This window comes from Octopus sinensis, linkage group LG9 (assembly GCF_006345805.1).
Source record: "Octopus sinensis linkage group LG9, ASM634580v1, whole genome shotgun sequence".
Taxonomy (NCBI): Eukaryota; Metazoa; Mollusca; class Cephalopoda; order Octopoda; family Octopodidae; genus Octopus; species Octopus sinensis.
This window is the reverse complement of record NC_043005.1, coordinates 3585976-3607435: the sequence shown is the minus strand read 5'-3', so window position 1 is coordinate 3607435 and position 21460 is coordinate 3585976. Positions and strand designations below refer to the sequence as shown.

The window sequence follows — 21460 nt, the reverse complement described above, 5'->3', positions numbered from 1 at the left end:
GGCACGGGGGCCAGGCGGGGCTGGCAGCGGACACGAACGGATAGTTCGCTTAACCAAAGCTGCAATTCCCACTGATGTTGATCGACCTCAATTTTGGTTCTGCTTTCTGATATATGATTTGATTTGGTTTGATTTTGATTGTTCTCACTGGTCTTGCCGGGTCTTCTTGCGCACAGCATACTTCCATAGGTCTCGGTCTCTGGTCATTTCCTTGGTGAGACCTAAAGTTCGAAGGTCGTGCTTCACCACCTCGACCCAGGTTTACCTCTTCCACGGGTTCCCTCAACTGCTAGGGTGTGGCACTTTTTCACACACCTATCTTCATCCATTCTCGCCACATGACCATACCAGCGCAATCGTCTCTCTTGCACACAACATCTGATGCTTCTTAGGTCCAACTTTTCTCTCAAGGTACTTACACTCTGTCGACTATTTACACTGACATTACACATCCAACGGAGCATACTAGCTTCATTTCTTGCGAGCTTACGCAAATCCTCAGCAGTCACAGCCCAAGTTTCACTACCATGTAGCATGGCTGTACGTACACATGCATCATACAGTCTGCCTTTTACTTTGAGCGAGAGGCCTTTTGTCACCCGCGGGGGTAAGAGCTCTCTAAGCTTTGCCCAGGCTATTCTTACTCTAGCAGTTACACTTTCAGCACACCCGCCCCCGCTACTGACTTAGTCACCTAGGTAGCGGAAGCTATCAACTACTTCTAGTTTTTCTCCCTGAAACGTGATAGAAGTTGGTCTCTGCATATTTTCAGAGTTTATTGCTCCTGGGCATCTGCCACAGATAAAAACTATTTTCCTAGTTAGTCTTCCTTTGACATTACTACATCTCTTATGTGTCCATAGCTTAAATTTGGTGCATCTTATAGAGTTTCTACCTACACCTTTTCTACAGATCGAGCAAGGCCATCTACCTGAAGGCGTTTGTGATTGGTCTACCTTCCTACTTATTAGGACTTTGGTTTTGGCTATGTTGATTCTAAGGCCCTTCGATTCTAAACCTTGCTTCCACACCTGAAACTTCTCCTCCAGTTCTGATAGAGACTCAGCAATTAGAGCAAGGTCATCAGCATAGAGGAGCTCCCAGGGGCATCCTGTCTTGAATTCCTCCGTTATTGCCTGGAGGACTATGATAAATAGGAGGGGACTGAGGACTGAACCTTGGTGGACCCCAACCTCTACCCTGAATCCTTCACTGTACTCGATGCCAACCCTCACCTTACTAGCAGCATCTCTGTACATGGCTTGTACAGCTCTCACTAACCATTCATCTATCCCTAGTTTCCTCATTGACCATCAGATAAGGGATCGGGGGACCCTGTCGAAGGCTTTCTCCATATCGACAAAAGCCAGGTATAGGGGCTTGTCTTTGGCTAGGTATTTCTCCTGCAGCTGTCTTACCAGGAAAATAGCATCAGTAGTACTTTTCCCTGGCACAAACCCAAACTGCATCTGATCTAAGCTAACTCTCTCTCTAATTTGTTGGGCTATAACCCTCTCCGTAACCTTCATTACTTGATCCAACAGCTTGATACCTCTGTAATTATTTGTATCTAGGGCGTCACCATTACCTTTGTAGCAGTTGACTATTATGCTGCTACACCAGTCATTGGGAATGACTCCTTCGTGTATCACCTGGTTAACTATACGGGTGACTAGGCTATAGCCAGCACTACCAGATATTTTGAGCATCTCTGCAGTGATACCAGATGGGCCTGGGACTTTCCCTGTCTTCATGCTTCTAATTGCCTTAACTACCAAGGAACTATCAACTCTGATTGCTGGTCCCTCTGTTGGGTCAACATTCGGCAGACTCTCTTTATCCCATTCATTTTCCTCATTCAGCAACCTTTCATAGTGGCGTCTCCAAACCTCTCTCTTTGCATCCTCATTTAGCGCAAGTGAGCCGTCATCCTTGCGAACACGTTTCTCTTCTACCACGTTGTGATTCTCTCTCACACACTGTCTTGCAACACGAAATACCTCAAGTCTTTCATCTTCACGGCACAGGACATTGGCAAATTTTTTCTTATCTGCTTCCCCTCTGGCTAAATACACCTGCTTCCTAGCCTCCCTTCTTGCAGTCTGATACACTTCCCTGCTACCACCGTTCTTCCAAGCCTGTTTCTTTTGTCTAATAGCCCTGTCAACAATATTGTTCCACCACCACGTTATTTTGGGTCTTAAGGGGACTTTGCACCAGCCACAGATCTGGTCAGTGGCTTTCAGCAGGTTGTCCCTTAGAAGCGCCCAGTTATCTCTACCCCATGTGTAGCTATACCCCCTTCTATTTCAAAGGCTTCAAGTAACATGTCTCTAAATCTCTGTCCATTTGCAGGGTCTTTAAGCTTCCAGACCCTTCTTCTCCATGTTGGTCGTCTTCTTAGTCCTGATTCTAAAGTCACTGACTACCAGTCTATGTTGTGGGGTACATTCTTCGCTTGGGAAGGTTTTGGCATTTATAAGCAGCCATCTTTCCCTTTTTCTGGCAAGGATGTAGTCGATTTGGCTAGTTTGCTGGCCCGAACGGTAGGTGACCAAGTGGCTTGTCGGTTTCCTGAAGTTAGTGTTGCAAACCATAAGACTATTCGCATCATAGAACTCCAGCAGCCTGGTTCCCTCCTCATTGCGAGAACCATAACCTCCATGAACGCCATAGAAGCCCTCAGCATATCATCCAACATGCCCATTGAAGTCACCAGCCACAAAGAGAAGGTCCCTGTCGTTCGTCAATGAGGTGGTCTGCAGTAGGGTGTCGTAGAAACAGTCTTTCTGTCCATCAGGTAGCCCTGGCTGAGGGGCATAGGCCGATATAATAGTTGCTAAACTATTAATCCGGTTGCTCCCAATCTTACTTTTTCTTTATATACCTTACACGTTGCCGTCTTAAAGTCTTTCTTTGGTTTTTCCTCACTGTCGCCTTTGGCCACTTTCACATCTGCATTCTGTCTTTGGCACTCTCTGCACTTCCATTCTGCCGACTGGAATGTCTGCCTTCCTTCACGCTTTGCACAGCTCAAATGAAAATGTTTACGACACTCTTCGCAGACAATAGATTGGTTCAGCACCCTTCTTTTGCAATGCTGACATCTCTTGTCCACGACCTTTACTTCACTTTTCGGCTCTTCTGCAGACGTGCAGCATCGAAGACACTTCCATATTCTCCTTCCTGCCTTCAATTCTTCCCTTTCCTGTCGATTGAGTTCTGTACATTCTAAATGTGACTTCTCTTGGCACTGTTGACATTCTGCTTTGGCATGTGCCAGTCTGATATCAACCTCTTACACCGGGCACAAAGGGGTCTTCTTTCTTCCGTCTGTGTGCAAGTGGCAACATACAACAAATTCTCCATCTTGCTTCATTCGGTCAATAATCACCCTCGATAGTTGGCAGCACTTTCGGTGAAACGATTTGCCGCACTCCTTACAGTGCAATCTCCCTCTACTCGCTGCCTTCTTGCACCCCCAACAAGGATATTGAGGGCCAGGGTTGGTTTCAATATCTCCCGATCTTAGGATGCGCAGATGGTGGAGGAACAGTGAAGTTGGGTAGGCAGCTCCTGAAAACTTGACCCTGGGGGTCTGGAGCCATCACCGGCAGTTGTTGGTTGAGAACTGTTTGTGGCCAACTGGCACACCCAACACCACTGGGAGGTCGTTCTCGAGTTGAGGCTGAGGATGCTGAAGCACCTACAGTTTCTCCTGTCAGCATGTATGTCTGCAATCTTCTTATGGCATTAAGGGTATTTTAACTCTTATATCTAGCAATGTAGGTGTGTCGGCTCCCTTAGTGATGATCATATAATGTTTGTATGTGTCTATGCCTTCTAAGACACATAAAATAAGAAAGTCCTTACTTGTAAAATAGATAAGGGCATCTGGCTGCAAAACATCTCTAGCGTTGGTAAATGTAAAAAGAAAGCATAGGCATGGCTGTGTGGTAAGAAGTTTGCTTCCTAACCACAGGAGTCTAGGTTCAGTCCCACTGCATAGCACCTTGGACCGACAAAAGCCTTGAGTGGATTTGGTAGACGGATACTAAAAGAAGCCCATTGTGTATACACACACATACATGTGTGTCTGTCCTCCACCATCAGCAAAAGCCTGGCCCTTAATCGAATATGTTCCAGGCTTCAAAAAATTCTGGAGTCGATTTATTTGACTGAAATTCTTCAAAGTGGAGACCCAGCATGATCAGATAGCAAGAGACTAATACAGTAAAATGTATTATAAAGGTTGCTATGGTTGCCCCCCTCCCCCTTTGCCTCAACATTATTTTACTGTCGAGGGGGGAGGACTTAAGGAACTAATTAACGACAAGACAGAAATGTCTAATGGAAGAAATAAACAACAAAGAATATACTAGAAAAAAAGCATTCAGCTCTTTTATTGGAAATAAAAATTAAATCTTAGCTTATATAATTAACAATAATTGGATAACATTTGCATTGGAAGTTTGAAATGAACAGGAAATATTTTTTACCTTTATGCTTTCAGACTATCAAAAATTTATTAAAAAAAAAAATGTATTTTTTCTTTGAGTAAAAAAAAAGAACTCGAACTTCAGTAAGAAATGGTATTTTGAATATAAAACCTTTTGTTTTTCCAATTGTTATGGTTCTTACAGTAGAGTGTTGGCCCAGCATTGAGGGGGAGAGAAATTACGAGAGTTAATGCTGTAAAAGGCATTTGAAATTGTAAATAAGATGTTGCACAAAGGATTTGATAAGAAATAGAGTGCAACCATGAGATTGCACTTTTTGATTCAAGACTTAAAAAAAAAAAAAAAGTAATGTTGGAGTGATTACTTTGCAAATGAGGAAAGAATTTGCTTTCAAACTTAGAATTACACAAGCAGCATTTGTTCAGGTGTAAGAAAGAATGGAACCGGTCAGGACCTCCTACAACAGAAAACAAAAAAACAAGGTTATAAAAGAGTCTCAGAGATGATTGTTGACAAAGGCAGCAGTTATTTAATGGTAACTGTGACTTTTAAGGGCTTTGGTTAACCCTCTTGTTACCACCCAAGCCTGCTCCTGTTTCTATGATACCAACTTCCTGTTTTAAAGTGATTAAAAAAAAAACAAGACTTTCCATTAAAATTTTGTGCTAATTTATATTCCAAACATCAGCTGAATAATGACAAAATTATTTTAATAAATTCTTCATTATTTTAAAAATTGTAACAAATGCAGTGTATTTCAACAGAAACCATCACCATTGAACATCCATTTTCCATGCTGGTATGGGTTGGACAATTCCACAAGAGCTGGTGAAATGGGGGACAGCACCAGGTTGCAATGTCTGCTTTGGCATAATTTCTACAACTGGATGCCCATCATAATTCCAACCATTTTACAGAATGTAACTGGGTGCTTTTTATGTGGTGCCAATACCAGTGCGGTTGCTGAGTGACTCACAAGACTCCTTCAACTGCAGTGGACGTAGCATTGAGGCAGGTGGCTGCAAGCCAAGCGATGAGAGGTTCAAGTATGACAGAGGACAGGAACAGGTGTTTTATGGTAACAAAAGGGTTAAAATGATAGAAATTAAAACCTGCCATCAAACTTTCAGGTTAATTTAGGTTTCAAAAATAAGGAAGTTTTATTTTTTTTTACTAAATTCTTCATTATTTACAAAATCAAACGAAACAAAGGTAGCATATTTGAAAGGAATATAACAGCAAAAGCATAAAGAATAGTAAAAATGACATGCAACAGACTGCAACAAGAAATTTATGCTGTTAAAATGTAGAGTTTATGCAAAAGGTTAGAAAATAAAAACGAAACAAAAATAAAGTTAAAAATGAAAAACTAGAAACGAGTCATTGAAGGGAAGATGTCAGTGATCGATTTTAAGCACAGCTATTTCCAATTTACATATAAACACTAACGAAATATATTTTTATTTGATTTTCAAGAAGACATATCTTGTTGTTCCAAGACAACTGCATTGAACATGAATCACCATCAGCATCCGAAATAACTGCTGACTATAAAATATCAATAGAGAGGAGGGGGGGGTGTGATTGATTGGTTGTAAACGGTAGGAGGCTGTAAACTTGTACCAATGCAAAAGCTTGGAAGACAAGAGAGCAACGTTGAATATGAAAAATAAACAGAGTGGTGAAACGGAGACAAGCTGACCTGACGGCTTATCTTTTAACTATTTAAAACTCGGTTATCTCCCTTGGTCGATCCTATTTCCAGCAGGTTCTACGAGATGGCATCACAGATGAGGAGGAGGAGGAGGAGCAGGCTTGGATTTTTAGAGTTAAACTGTCTGCTCTCAGTGTTAAGAATGAGAAGAAAGGAAACCACATGTTTAGATTATATATTCGTCAATTTACATCTGTGTAAGGGTCAGTTTCTTGGGGAGAAACTGACAGATCGGAGAGTAAGAGTTACAAAAGGCAAACGGAAATATAGAGAAGTCCAAACAAAGGCAACAGCAGCTGCTTTGACTGTCAAAAATGTCATTTTAAATAAAGGAATCGTCTTAAAAAATGCCCTGAAGGCCAGAGTAAATTGTATGACTAGATTTAGCTGAGTAAAGACATTTAAAGACAGGTGATATGAGTTGAATACAATTTAGAAAATCTAGTCACAAGCTTGTCAGGTAAAATATCCACAGCTCTTGGGTTAAAGCGAAAAGTAAAGAAATACTTGTCTAAACATGTAAGAATATAAATGGATATTATTGTGTTTTTGGTGAGTTAGCACTGGACGCATGTTGATGATGAAGCAATGCTGAAAGATTCTGTTGTGGATCAAACCAAGTTCATACCAGAAGAGAAAAAGGTTTATAATAATATGGGTTGGGGGCTAATTGATTTCACTGACTCCAGGGTTCAACTGGTACTTATTTTATTGACCTGCATGTAAAAAGCACCATTCGAGTGAGGTCAATGCCAATGCTGCCTGACTGGCCCTTGTGCCGGTGGCACATAAAAAGTACCATTCAAGCGTGGTCAGTGCCAGTGCTAATTGACTGGTCCCTGTGCGAATGGCATGTAAAAAGCACCATTTGAGATCAATGCCAATGCCACCTGACCGGCCCGTGCCAGTGGCATGTAAAAAGCACCCACTATACTCTTGGAGTGGTTGGCGTTATGAAGGGCATCCAGCTGTAGAAACCTTGCCAGATCAGATTGGAGCCTGGTGTGCAAGTCCTCAGTCAAACCATCCAACCCATGCCAGCATGGAAAGCGAACGTTAAACGATGATGATGATGAAAGGTAAAGTGAACCTCAGTAGAATTTGAACTCAGAATCCAGAGCGCCAGAAGAAATGCTGCTAAGCATTTTATCCAACGACAGCTTTAGATGTAAAAGCAGCACAAGGGAGTGGGGGAGGAGTAATTGATGAAACCGAGCCCAGTACATGACTGGTACTTTATTGACTCTGGAAGAAGGAAAGATGAACTCTTAAGAAGTTGTATGCAGATAAAGGTTTTGAGATGAAATTTGATTTTTCTGAGGAAATTTGTATAATGATTACCAACATGGCTTTGCACAGACTCTACAAAGGAAAACAACTTTTACTCACAAACAAATTTCCACGCAGGCATGATGGCTGTGAAGGTAAGAAGTTTGCTTCCAAACAATGTGATTACAGGTTCAATCCCACTGTGTAGCACCTTGGTAAGTGTCTTCTACCTGGGCTGACCAAAAACTTGTGAGTGGATTTGATAGAAGGAAACTGAAAGGCCTTCATCTGTGCGTGTGTCCTTGGTTCGATATTGTGTGATAGCTGTAAATGAGTGCCACTGTTATACAAGCAGTGTCATTCATTTCCAGTATTCTGTGAGAACATGTCTGGTTTTGGGGAAACATTACTTTGCTTGGGAACAGGTAAGGGTTGGTGGCAGGAAGAGCATCAGGTCAAAGAAAAATCTGCCTCGAGTTTTGTCCAACTCATGCAAGCGTGGGAAAGTGGACATTGAAACAGAGAAATGGTGGCGGGGGGAGGGGGGCACTGACCACAAGCTATTTTGTAATTTTTCATAATAATGTCTCCCAACCTATGTACAAAAGGGAAATAAAATTAATACCTGACTGGCCCCAGAAATATATAAAGCTTGGAAGACAAAAATAAGCAGAGTGGTGAAACGGAGACAAGCTGACCTGAGGGCTTTTAACTACTTAAAACTCCGTTATCTCCCTTGGTTAATAATAATAATAATAATAATGAAATTATTGTATACAGTGCTCAGGTGCACCACAACTTGTCAAAAGTGCATATAAAGTATATGCAGCAATGTACAAATGTCTGGAAAGCGAACAGTGTATGAGTCAGATACATGCAAGTTTTGAAGGATGCAGTGCTCCGACAACTAACAACTAACAATCATATTTCCAGCAGGTTCTATGACCCCCGACACTTTCGTGTATTTGGTGTATTTTGAAAATCGGCCATACTGCATAAAGTACTGTGTTTGAAGTCCTTGTGACTCGACAGGCAGTACAAACCCCTGGCACACACAATCTCTTCAATCTACAACATCACAATATTGGGTACCGTGTGATACCTTCAATCTACAACAACCACTACAGTTTCTAGTAAGGCACAAGGCCAGCAATTTCCGGATGAGAGACTTTGTTGACTTCAGTACTTGAGTGGTATTTTGCTTTATCAACCCCAGAAGGGAAAGTTGACCTGAACAGGATTTGAACTCAGAAGAAATACAATGAATCATTCCTTCCAGTGCTTTAATGATTCTGCCAAAACACCATCCTATTGAAGCAAACAATCATCATCATTTAACGTCCATGGGTTGGACGATTTGACCAGGACTGGTAAGCTGCAGGGTGGTGGTGGTGGTTTACACCGGACTCCAGTCTGATTTGGCAACAACCCCTTTCTACTGAAGGCACATGGCCTCTTAGTAGCGTGGTGGGTGGGTGTTAGTCGAATATTTCAACTCCAGAGCTCAACTGGTACTTTATTTTATTGACCCCTAAAAAGATGAAGGGCAAAGTCAACCTCGGTGGCCTTTGAGCTCAGAGCCGGAAGAAATGCTGCTAAGCATTTTGCCCAGCATCCTAACGATTCTGCCAATCTATTGTAATAATAAGATTTCCAAATTCTATACACACAGGCGCAGGAGTGGCTGTGTGGTAAGTAGCTTGCTAACCAACCACATGGTTCCGGGTTCAGTCCCACTGCGTGGCATCTTGGGCAAGTGTCTTCTGCTATAGCCCCGGGCCGACCAATGCCTTGTGAGTGGATTTGGTAGACGGAAACTGAAAGAAGCCTGTCGGATATATGTATATATATGTGTATGTGTGTGTGTGTTTGTCCCCCTAGCATTGCTTGACAACCGATTCGGCAAAAGAGACCGATAGAATAAGTACTAGGCTTACAAAGAATAAGTCCCGGGGTCGATTTGCTCGACTAAAGGTGGTGCTCCAGCATGGCCACAGTCAAATGACTGAAACAAGTAAAAGAGTAAAACCTCACTGTACGAGGGCCCCACTGGACATGTAATTTGCCGTATGAGCTGAGACTTGTGCAAATTTTTGTCTGGAAGTGGAAATCCGCAGTACGAGCACACAAATCGTCCCATCTTTAAGGTAATTCAGTTAATAAAACCAGTTTACATATTTCTTTTGCATTCTCTTTTTTTATAATTGTCATTCTACTTGAAACTTTTCTGTTTTAAAACCCATAAAAAAATTATTTTTGAGAGGTTTTGGTGGGTTGGAATGGATTAATCAGTTTGTTTCAATAGGGAAAATGGATTTGTAAAACGAGTGAATCGTAAGATGAGTTCAGTCCTGGAATGAATTAAACTCGTACTGCAAGGTATCACTGTATTTTCCATCAGCCAGATTTATTCACAAGGCTTTGGTAGAAGATCAAAGTTGTCATGGAGTGGGACTGAACCTGAAACCAAGGGGTTGGGAGACAAACTTCTAAACAACACAGCTACATATGGTTCTTAAGGCAGAACCTGTTGAAGAGTTGCAGGAATATATTTACAATAGAATAATGAGAAAGAAAGAGAGCGAGTAAGAGAAGAGGGGAACGAAGACCAAAGAATAATCTGACATAAAAATCAAGAGAGGAATTAGAAAGAGAGATTCCAAAACATTGGCTGTTAAGGAAAAAGGTAAGAATTTGGTACTGTGTTCTGAGTGTGAACAAGGAACAGATACAAAATGTTGTTGTGGAATCTCTGGGAGAATAATGCAAGAGAACCAGGACTTCAGGATCATGTGTGAAGGAGTAAAGTGGCTGGCGCTGGGAATGGTATCTGGCCATAGAAACAATGCCAAAGCAGACAGTGGAGCAGGATGCGGTCCTTGGGCCCATTGGATCTTGTCAAAAATGTCCAACCCAGGACAGCATGGAAAATGGATGTTAAGGGATGGTGATGGTGAGTACCTAACAAAGTAAGTTATCCAGTAAGTGTTCAGGCATTTTACTTGATGTAGTTTTGTGTTAGCCTGGGGGATCTAAGAAGAACTGCAAGGGGGGGGGGATTAAAAACTTAGTTTCTGAAATAAGCAAAGAATGGAAATGGTTCAGAAAGCTGTTTTATTTGTTAGAAACGAAAAACGATTTCTTTGTTTGTAGAAACAGCAGGCTGTGCCAAGAGCTTATTGAAAAAATCTAATGGTTGGTGTAATAAATGTGGAGGATCTGCAGGGACAGGAGGGCCAATAAGGAAGACATGATTCGAATAAAAGTGAGTTGAAAGAGGTGTTGTTAAATGCAGGAGATGAGTGCATTGGTATAAAGATGTGATGCGAATAAGAATGGGTGTGGAAGAAGAAGAGAAGAATGAAAAGAACTGGTGTGATTGGATCTCAGAATATCAAGGCTTAAAGATGAGATGTTGAAGGATCCGAATGTGTGGTGACAGACAGTTTGACAAATTCACTGAACTCATGGAAACATGGATGCTAAAATGGTGATGATTATTAGAGGTGGAAATGTTAGGTATCTGGGTAGACCCATGGGAAAAGTACCGGGTGGTTTGTCTAATTACACATTTACTTCAGGATTTCAACTGATTTGGTTAACCTCATTAAAGAGTCAGTCACTTCTGCTAATTAAAACATTTACATAGATGCAGAGAGAGAGGAAAGAGAATGATCTGGTTGTTCCTACCTTATTGTGTTGCAATTCATCTGTCCAATTATGTTTGGCAATCTCTGGGATGACAGATTTGAGGATGTTTTCAGCTTTTACAGCATTTTCTTTGAAAGTCTTCAGAACAGCATCAACTGAAACCTAAATATTAATACCAAAAGAAAAAACTTTTCAAGAATGTCCTTAATTTTTTTCAACAGCAAAATAGAAACACCCTGCCCCTAACAATAATCTATCAAAAATATAACAGGTTTTGCCCTAAACACCTTGGCATAAAGCCACCTTTCCACACTTAATTGAAGGAGTTTTTCCCTTTGTTATTTGGCGAACTCGCTAGGGCCAATGGCACAAAGGAAAGTGCCCTGAACACAGTGTAAAGTGGTTAATGTTAGGAAGAGTATTCAACCAAAAAAAGAATGCCAAAGCTGTGGTACACCCAGTAAATCCTACAGGACTCAGTTCTCACCAGCCTCGTGATTTAATGTCCTTCTTCCATGCTGGCATGGGTTGGCCAGTTCGACAGAATATCTGATGAGCCAGAGGACAATGTTGAGCTCCAATATTTGCTTTGGCAGGACTTCAACAACTGGATGTCCTTCGTAATGACAATCAGTGTGCATTTGGTACTCTTCTCACACAAAAGAAAGAAAAAGACACCTCAATTCAGTGTTGGTGGGAGAGTAATGGAGAAGATGGTGACTTTGTGTTGGGTTTTGAGAGGCTAAAGTATGATCGAAGGGGCAGGCATGTTGCTGTACAAATATAAGGGTTAAATTTCTTTTCTCTGTGAATGAAGGTTGCCTCTGCCATTACCGGCAGCAAGCAGCACTCTATGTCTCTCTCAGAGGCCACTTCTATCCTCCGCGATGTGGTCGCTTGCATCCTGTAGACCCCGGTTCTTTTTCTTTTCAGTTCTACACTTTTTTCGGGAGGGGACACCTTCAACGCTGTCCCCTCCTCCTGAATAAACTGTTGACTTGCATCCAGCATTTCCAGGTTAATTTGTAGTGTTTTCACCTCTAACGAGGCAGTGGCTAATGACAAGTATTCCAATTAATCTGATCAATGGAAACAGCCTGCTTGTGGAATTAACATGCATGTGGCTGAGCACTGCACAGACACATGTAGCCTTAATGTAGTTCTTGGGGAGATTCAACACGGCACAGAGTGTGACAAGGCTGGCCCTTTGAAATACAGGTACAACTCATTTTTGCCAGGTGAGTGGACTGGAGCAATGTGAAATAGAGTGTCTTGCTCAAGGACGCAACATGCTGACGAGAATCAATCTCACAACCTTACGATCTTGAGCTGAATATCCTATTAAGCCATGTGCCTTCACAGTGGCTAATCCATAGTATAGAAGGGTGAGTGGGAAAGGGAGATAAAGGGGGGGTGATGAGGTGCCAGGGCTTACCCTCACAGTACAAGGAGATAGGGGCAGAGAATTTGAAAGAATGGGTGAGTAGGTAGGTTCATGGCAATCATCATCATCATCGTTTAACGTCCGCTTTCCATGCTAGCATGGGTTGGACGATTTTGACTGAGGGCTGGCGAACCAGATGGCTGCACCAGGCCCCAATCTTGATCTGTCAGAGTTTCTACAGCTGGATGCCCTTCCTTATGCCAACCACTCTGAGAGTGCAGTGGGTGCTTTTTACGTGCCACCGGCACGGGGCTAGTCAGGTGGTACTGGCAACGACCTCGCTTGAATCTTTTACACATGCCCCCAGCACAGGTGCCAGTAAGGCGACATTGTAAAAGTAATGTAAAAGTAGAGTGATAGATGGTTAGAGGTGGGAGAGGGGGATGCAATGATAAACAAATGAGTAAACAAAAAACAAACAAACAGATAAGCTAAACGAAGCTCTCAATACTTACACCATCTTCGTTCTCTCTCCAACTGTCATAGTCAGTGACCAGAGCAATGCTAGAATAACACATGGCCAACTCCTTTGCCAATATCACCTGATAAAATAAATAGTATTCATGAAATAAAATGCTCCCTGGAATATTAATACCAAATAACCTAAAACTAAACTTTAAACATTTAGTAACAATTTGTAATTAAGTCACCAGCCCCTTTTAAAGCAGTGTGGAATAAAAAATCCCTTACTTGAAAAAAAGATGCAATTCCTGAAAATCAGGAAGCAGGGTATGTGGCCATAAAACAATGCCCCTCGATATTATATTCATCTAACCCATACCAGCATAGAAAAACAGACGTAAAACAAAACATGATGACACACAGACATTTTAGGAATTGGACAACACAGGCAGATTAAAAAGTAAATGTGTAAAGATATACTCATACACATTAGAACACACACACACGCCTACACAAATATATATATATATCCATGAGTTAAAGGTTGTGAATCCAACCAACTGAGGGATAATATCTATCCAATATTGCTGCTGGTAGAACACCTAATTATTAATACACAAGTGTTTTTTCATTGCATGGCAATTATATTACCGAGTGTAATAAATGGGTGGGGGTAAAGAGTTATTTTACCCTTAATTTATACAGCAATAAGAAAGTGGAGGGGATCAAGAGGTGGTAGTCATCAACTTTTAGACATTATATTATGCCTATAAATATATTTTTTTTTAAAAAGACATTTATAACAATATTCATACATCATCATCATCATCATCATCGTTTAGCGTCCGTTTTCCATGCTAGCATGGGTTGGACATTATGCTTTACATATATAATATATAAAATATAAAAATACCAGTAGAAGCCCAGAGACACACCCAAGTACCTTAATCTTATCTGCCAAATACTTCAGTTCACTGAAGGAATGGAAGTAAAGAGGGGTACTATGACCCCCTTGGCTGAAACAGCTGTAAGATATTATCCTACTTTCTATGCTCTACGTTATATACTTTAATAATTACTGGTGTTTTTATATTTTACATATTATATATGTAAAGCATAATATGTTATGCATGTATGTATACTGTCATAGTTGTCTTTTTTAAAAAATTAATAGACATGTCTAGAAGTTGATGCGCACGCACATACATACATACACACACACATATACATACATCATCATCATCATCGTTTAACGTCCGTTTTCCGCGCTAGCACGGGTTGGACGGTTTGACCGGGGTCTGGGGAGCCAGGGGCTGCCCCAGGCTCCAGTCTGATATATATATATATATATATATATATATATATATATAATATATAAAATATAAAAATACCAGTAGAAGCCCAGAGACACACCCAAGTACCTTAATCTTATCTGCCAAATACTTCAGTTCACTGAAGGAATGGAAGTAAAGAGGGGTACTATGACCCCCTTGGCTGAAACAGCTGTAAGATATTATCCTACTTTCTATGCTCTACGTTATATACTTTAATAATTACTGGTGTTTTTATATTTTACATATTATATATGTAAAGCATAATATGTTATGCATGTATGTATACTGTCATAGTTGTCTTTTTTAAAAAATTAATAGACATGTCTAGAAGTTGATGCGCACGCACATACATACATACACACACACATATACATACATCATCATCGTTTAACGTCCGTTTTCCGCGCTAGCACGGGTTGGACGGTTTGACCGGGGTCTGGGGAGCCAGGGGCTGCCCCAGGCTCCAGTCTGATATATATATATATATATAATACAAAATAAGAAAATGGAGAAATACATCTTAATCAATGATCAACTACCAGATAATACCCAATTACATAATTTATTAAACCACTACATATGAACATTCAGGTCAAACATAATAATATAGAACAAAACAATGTACATGAAAGAGTAATATGATACAATAAGTACAGTATGTATAAGTGAATGTAAATAAATATAAATATAAACTACATCTTACAGCTGTTTCAGCCATGCAGATATGGATATGGATATATATATATATATATATATATATATACTAAGCAATAAGGGTTTAGCAACGAGTTGCCTTACCACATACCGAATTTAGAAATAGCAGTCAAAGGGTTATAGCTATTTCTTCTACTAAAAAGGGAGATCTCAGTAAAAACAGCATTTGGAAGGCAGACACAAACAGGTTTGTGTCTGCCTTCCAAATGCTGTTTTTACTGAGATCTCCCTTTTTAGTAGAAGAAATAGCTATAACCCTTTGACTGCTATTTCTAAATTCGGTATGTGGTAAGGCAACTCGTTGCTAAACCCTTATTGCTTAGTATTACTTAAATTTTCCTCGAATGAGGCTTTTACATGCCGAAGACTACTTGGTGTAATTGATAATTTTTCCAAATTAATTAATTTCACCCTTCATTATTACGGATAACTATATATATATATATATATATACACACACACATGAACACTTTTACACTTCAGAAACCTTATTGATTGAAGAAAGCAAGCTAGACATTATTTAGTTCCAGAATCAAAGACAAATATTCTTTTTTCTACTCTAGGCACAAAGCCTGAAATTGTGTGTGTGTGTTTACATGTGTACTTCTCAGAGAATCTTTGGGCTACAAGCAAGTAGTGATGTCACTGTTGTCATTTTCCCCTGTCAATAAAATATCCTTTAGCTTTGCACTCTCAAAGACATGTGGCAGAAGAGATCTCTTTGTTGCAAAACAGATGAGGGTTAGCAACAGGAAGGTATCCAGCTATAAATACAATGTCTTGATAATATATTTGTCCACCTGATGTTAGCACAGATAAATGGACAGAGAAGAAAAAAGTTACGAATTTAAAATTCTTCAAAATTTAGCAACAAACACAAGTAAAAAGAAAAAACCATAAAGAAGTAAACAAAATGCCATCAACTGACCTCCGGAACTGTTGTCATATTGATAATATGACCTCCCCAAGATCGGAACATTTTACTTTCAGCTCTAGTTGAGAATCTTGGTCCTTCAATTGTCACCACGGTGCCAGTAGGATGTGTCTTGTAACCCAGTTTTGCTGATGTATCATGCAGAAGCTGTAAAGTAGAAACACTGAAAGATATATATGTGTGTGTGTGAGTGTGTGTGTGTGTGATAAGATAAATTCTAGAAGGAGCACATCCAGGTAATCAATACAAATTCAAAAGAATACTTTGAAGCACACAACGAAATAAATATAAAAAATGTCTATAAATAAATGAATAGAATCACATGTAAAAGTTATATGTGTAAACTATGCCTCGTGTAGGTTGGGTTCCCATATCGAATGGAGAAGTGACAACTATAGGGATAAGAATCCAAGGTAAGGGCTCCCTAAAGGAAATCTTCCAATCGATTAAGAATTTGGTGTTTATATGAGTTATTGGATGAGAATTTGAAATTTAAAAGTCCAGAGGTAAATAGATTTGTTAAATATTATATAAGATAAATGTACAAACTCGGGGTTAAAGGATATCATCTACGGCCATTTCAGGGGTGCATTAAATGTATAAATGATGTTTTAAGTATTCCATATACGAAACATAATACCCCCACTCCCATCACGATGGTTTCTTTTGTGATGTGTGTGTATGTATATATATATATTTACATATATACACACACACACATATATATATACCTACACACACACACACATTTATATATATATGTAAAAAGCACCATGCGAGCGTGATTGTTGCCAGCGTCGCCTTACTGGCACGTGCAAAACAACATTTGAGTGTGGTCGCTGCTAGTGGCACAGGTCTGGCTCCTGTGCAGGTAGCACGTAAAAAACACCTTTTGAGTGTAGTCATTGCCAGAACCGCCTGACTGGCCCTCGTGCCGGTGGCACATAAAAGCACCCAGTGCACTCAGTAAAGTGGTTGGCATTAGGAAGGGCATCCAGCCAAAGAGACCCTGCTAAAATAGACAAGTGGAGCCTGGTGCAACTCTCTGGCTAGCTAGCTCCTATCAAACCATCCAACCCATGCCAACACAGAAAATGGACGTTAAATGATGATGATGATGATGACTACATATTAAAGCATAATTTATTTCACTCTCATTTGCATATCAGCTCAAATATGCAACTCATTATATGAGACTATGAGTCATGTGTGTCATCTTATAAGGATCGTAGACGTACTTTTGTTTCTTCAGAGTTGCCAGTCCTGGAGAAAGGGCAATGCTGATGCCCTTTGCAGTTACCCTTGCGCCAGACAGGTGAGAGATTGATGCTTTTAATGTTCCTCTTGGATCATTACCAGTCAATATTTGTGGGAAAGACATCAGCAGGCAGGGAGTTCTATAAGGATATTGGTGCGGGGAAGGACGGGATACACTGGTTAGTGTGTGTGTGGGGGGGTGGGACACAGACGAGTTTGGCACAACATGACAGACAAAGGGAGACAAGCAGGGTGTGAATACTTTAACGTAGGCATTCATTCATCCAGCTCTGAGGATGAGAGGCCATTACAGCAGGGATAGAGAATACCATCAAAGAGAGGACATAACATGCCTGTGGACCAGAGGGTGTGGCATGTCTGTGAGTCAAACAGAAAAGGATGGCCCGCAATTTTGGGGGAAGGTGTAAGTTGATTACATCAATTCCACTGCTCAACTGGTGCTTATTGTATTGACCCCCCAAAAGGACAAAAGGCAAAGGTGACCTCAGCGGAATTTGAACTCGGAATTTGTCTGGTGTGCAAATGAGTCTGCCAGCTCACCACCTTAATAATTATTAGGGACTGAAATATCTTCTGACCCTGAAGAGAAGGACCAGTAATTGGGGATGTGATCCTAGTTATGTTAGGTGCAGGAGTGGCTGTGTGGTAAGAAGCTTGATTACCAACCACATAGTTCTGGGTTCAGTCCCACTGCATGGCACCTTAGGCAAGTGTGTTCTACTATAGCTTCAAGCTGACCAAGTCCTTGTGAGTAGATTTGGTAGACGGAAACTGAAAGAAGCCCGTCGTATATATGTATATGTTTGTCCCCCCCAACGTCGCTGGACAACCGATGCTGATGTGTTTATGTCCCCGTAACTTAGCGGTTCGGCAAAAGAGACCGAAAGAATAAGTCCCAGGGTCAATTTGCTCGACTAAAGGTGGTGCTCCAGCATGGCTGCAGTCAAGTGACTGAAACAAGGAAAAGAGTAACCATTTGATACCAACCTAAGTTACTTTTCTTTGTTGCATTTAAAATTAATTGAAAGAAACACAGAGCATCTCATCAGAAATATGGTAACAAAAGGGTTAAAGTCACTATGATATTTTTAACCCTTTCGATTCCAACCCAGCTGAAACTGCCTCTGGCTCTATAGAACAAATGTCTTGTTTTCGAATGTTCTGAATTAAAATCTTCCACCAAACCGTAGTCACAATTTATGTTCCTAACACTAGCTGAATGATAACCAAGTTATTTTACTAATCTCTTTGTAATATTTAAAATTAATTGAAAGAAACAGAGAGCATCTCAATATGTATATGGTAGCAAAAGAGCTAGGGATGTGCTTCCACCAGAAGAGAGGAGGAGCCACTGCCACCATCGTCATCACCATCCTCGTTTAACATCCATTTTCCCATGCTGACATGAGTTAGCTACTTTGAAAGGATCTGGCAAGCCATGGGGCTGTACCAAGCCCTCATGTCAACATTGGCATGGTTTCTATGACTAGATGCCCTTCCTAATGCCAACTACTTTACAGAGTGTGCCAGGTGCCTTATTTTGTGGGGGAGGTCAGTACATGAGACGGGGATGGGCAACAGTTCCATGCCAGGTGTTGACAAGTGCAGGTGGCTTGTAACGGAGATACAAGGCTGAGTGGTTGGAGAGCTGGAAAGAAAGACGGATGTGTCTGTGGGATGTTGGAGTATCGCAAGATAAAGTGGATGGCAGAAGGGGGTATGTAGTGAGTAATGGTGGGAGGTATAGAAGCATTGGGGGGGGGAGTCTGTGGTAAGTGGGGTGCGATGGTAGACATGAGAAGGCATTGAGGGTGTAAGTAGGCTGATGCTGGAACCCAGCTTCAGGAGAGATTCCAAGAACTCTAAAATGGTTGCTGCTCATATTAAACCCTTTTGTTACCGTATTTCTGTTGAGGTGCTCTCTGTTTCTTTCAATTAATTTTAAATGTAACAAAAGAATTCAGTAAAATACCTTAGTTATCATTAAGAACATAAATTGTGACTAAGGTTTGGTGGAAGATTTTAATTCAGAACTTTTGAAAACAAGACATTTGTACTACAGATCCAGAGGCAGTTTCAGCTGGGTTGGTATTGAAAGGGTTAAGGGAGTGGCGTGATGAAGGTTTTCTCATATGAATAACATCTGAATTTTCTTGCTGTGAAAAGAGACAGGACTGACTTATTCCCAAGGGAAGATGCTGTTGAGGTCTCTGTTTACAGAAAAAATAGGGTTTGATGTGAAGTATAATGGTTGTGTATGGGTGATGCATAGTCGGGAAAGGATAGCATTGACTGCAGCCCTCTGTGGCACCACCTTAAAGGGTTTAGTCAAATCACTTGACCCCAGGACTTACAATTTTTGAAGTATGGCACTTGTTCCATTGGTCTCTTTTGCCAAACTGTATTTATTTGCATGCGAGTATCTTTTGTCTGTCCCTACCCCCACCACTTGATTACCAGTGTTGGTTTGTTTATATCCCTGTAACTTAGTTCAGCAAAAGAGACTGCTAAAATAAGTACTAGACTTTAAAAAAAAATTTGTTTGACTAAACACTTCAGGGCTGAGCTCCATCATGGCTGCAGCCCAAGAATGAAACAAGTCAAAGATAAGATATGTGATAATGAACAAAAAAAAAAAAATAATAAAAAATAAATAAATGCCACCCACCAAAAAAAAAAAAAAAAATGAAATAATTATTAGAGACAGAAGCAGCATTAATATTAAAAAGCAACCTTTACATCCAACTTTGTATTTCTATGAAGTTCATTAAATGCCATTTTGTCCCCTGTTTCAGGTAGTTCCCACCATGGTCTGGAGTGGGGAGCATCGTTTTTTTCTCTCTAGTATCTTCATGTGTTTGTTTTTTATTAACCTTTGAAATCAAGGTAGACTTTCTGCCACTAATGGTAATGCTTTCAATAAGACTGCTGGCAGTAAGATTTGGTTGGTGTGGAGCAAGTGGGCAGCTGTCACTGATGAGACACAGCATGTTGAAATCACATGATCTGGCAGTTCCTGTGCCCGTAGCAGACAATTCTCATTTTCCAGCACTATATAAATACAGGTGTGCTTTTAGGCCCCATACATCTGTATGAGAAGTCCTCTCAAGGTGAATACCACAGTATTTGGTGTTCTAACAAAACATCTACATTAAGTTGGATATAGAAATTGCCTTTCAAAAATTATGTGGTATCTGACAAGAAAATACCTTTGCTAGTTTTGGTGAAAATGGAGTATGCATTTCTAAATGACATATTCCTTTGGGAGCAATGTCAGAGCCATCGAAGAAGGTTGGGCATCGCTTGGTGGTCCTGAAAGAAGAGAGAAAGGTGAAGAAATCTGCTGGTGTAGCTGAACATCATAGAATATTTGATCCATCGCTCTACTGATACTATCTATACTACTACTACTACTACTACCACAACAACAAAAACAATGATAATTTGTAACAGAGGCAGAGAGCCAGAAATATTTAGGGAGGAACGTGGTCGATGCTGGATCCGATTGGAGCCTGGTACAGCCTACTGGCTTGCCAGTCCCCAGTCAAACCGTCCAACCCATGCCAGCATGGAAAGCAGACATTAAACAATGACTCCAGTATTTGATTATAACCCTGGAAGTTGACCTCAGCAGGATTTGAACTCAGAATGTAAAAAGTCAGAATACTGCAAGGCATTTGTCCGATGTCCTAATGGTTCTGCCAATCGACTGTCTTTCTAATGAAGTGCTTCTATTACAGACACAAAGCAAGGTGCCAAGCTGGCAGAATCATTAGCACGCTGGACGAAATACTTATCGCCCGTCACTACATTCTGAGTCCAAATTCTTCGAAGGTTGACTTTGCCTTTCATCCTTTTGGAGTCAATAAATTAAGTACCAGTAAAACACTGGGGTTAATGTAATCGACTAGTCCCCTCCCCAACAATTCCAGGCTTTGTGCGTATAGTAGAAAGGATTATAGACACAAGGCCTGTCTTTTAAGAACCCTCAAAAGGGAAACAATTAAGGTTGATTGTGATGGGATTTGAACTTAGAATGCAAAGAGCTGGAAAACATACAGCCAGGAATTCATTCGACACTAAAGAGTCAGCCAATTTACTGCCATTGTAACAACAACATGAATGAGAATAACATGTAGTAGTGGGGGTTAAGAGATCTGAAACCATGTCAGCTTAGTAATGAGAAATAGGCTATCAACTGAGATGCACACCACATGAAGGCCTCTGAGAAGACAAGTTTCATAGTTGTTACTCGAATCA

General features: G+C 40.6%; 1 protein-coding gene across 2 annotated transcripts in view; it reads right to left on the bottom strand.

Moving 5' to 3' along the window:
- Positions 1 to 4779: 4779 nt before the first annotated feature.
- LOC115215759 (S-methyl-5'-thioadenosine phosphorylase) overlaps positions 4780 to 21460 on the bottom strand; it is a 43568-nt gene continuing 26887 nt past the window's right edge. The window contains exons 5-10 of one of the 2 annotated variants that reach the window (XR_005000557.1): positions 20410 to 20512; positions 15917 to 16069; positions 12994 to 13080; positions 11134 to 11256; positions 6163 to 6298; positions 4780 to 4917 (exon numbers count right to left, since the gene is read on the bottom strand). Coding sequence is in view for 1 of the 2 variants with exons in the window: in XM_029785056.2 (XP_029640916.1) it covers positions 4882 to 4917; positions 11134 to 11256; positions 12994 to 13080; positions 15917 to 16069; positions 20410 to 20512 (502 nt within the window). In the remaining variant the exon portion in view is untranslated. The remainder of the gene's footprint in view (positions 4918 to 6162; positions 6299 to 11133; positions 11257 to 12993; positions 13081 to 15916; positions 16070 to 20409; positions 20513 to 21460) is intronic. The other variant, XM_029785056.2, reaches the window with a different exon arrangement.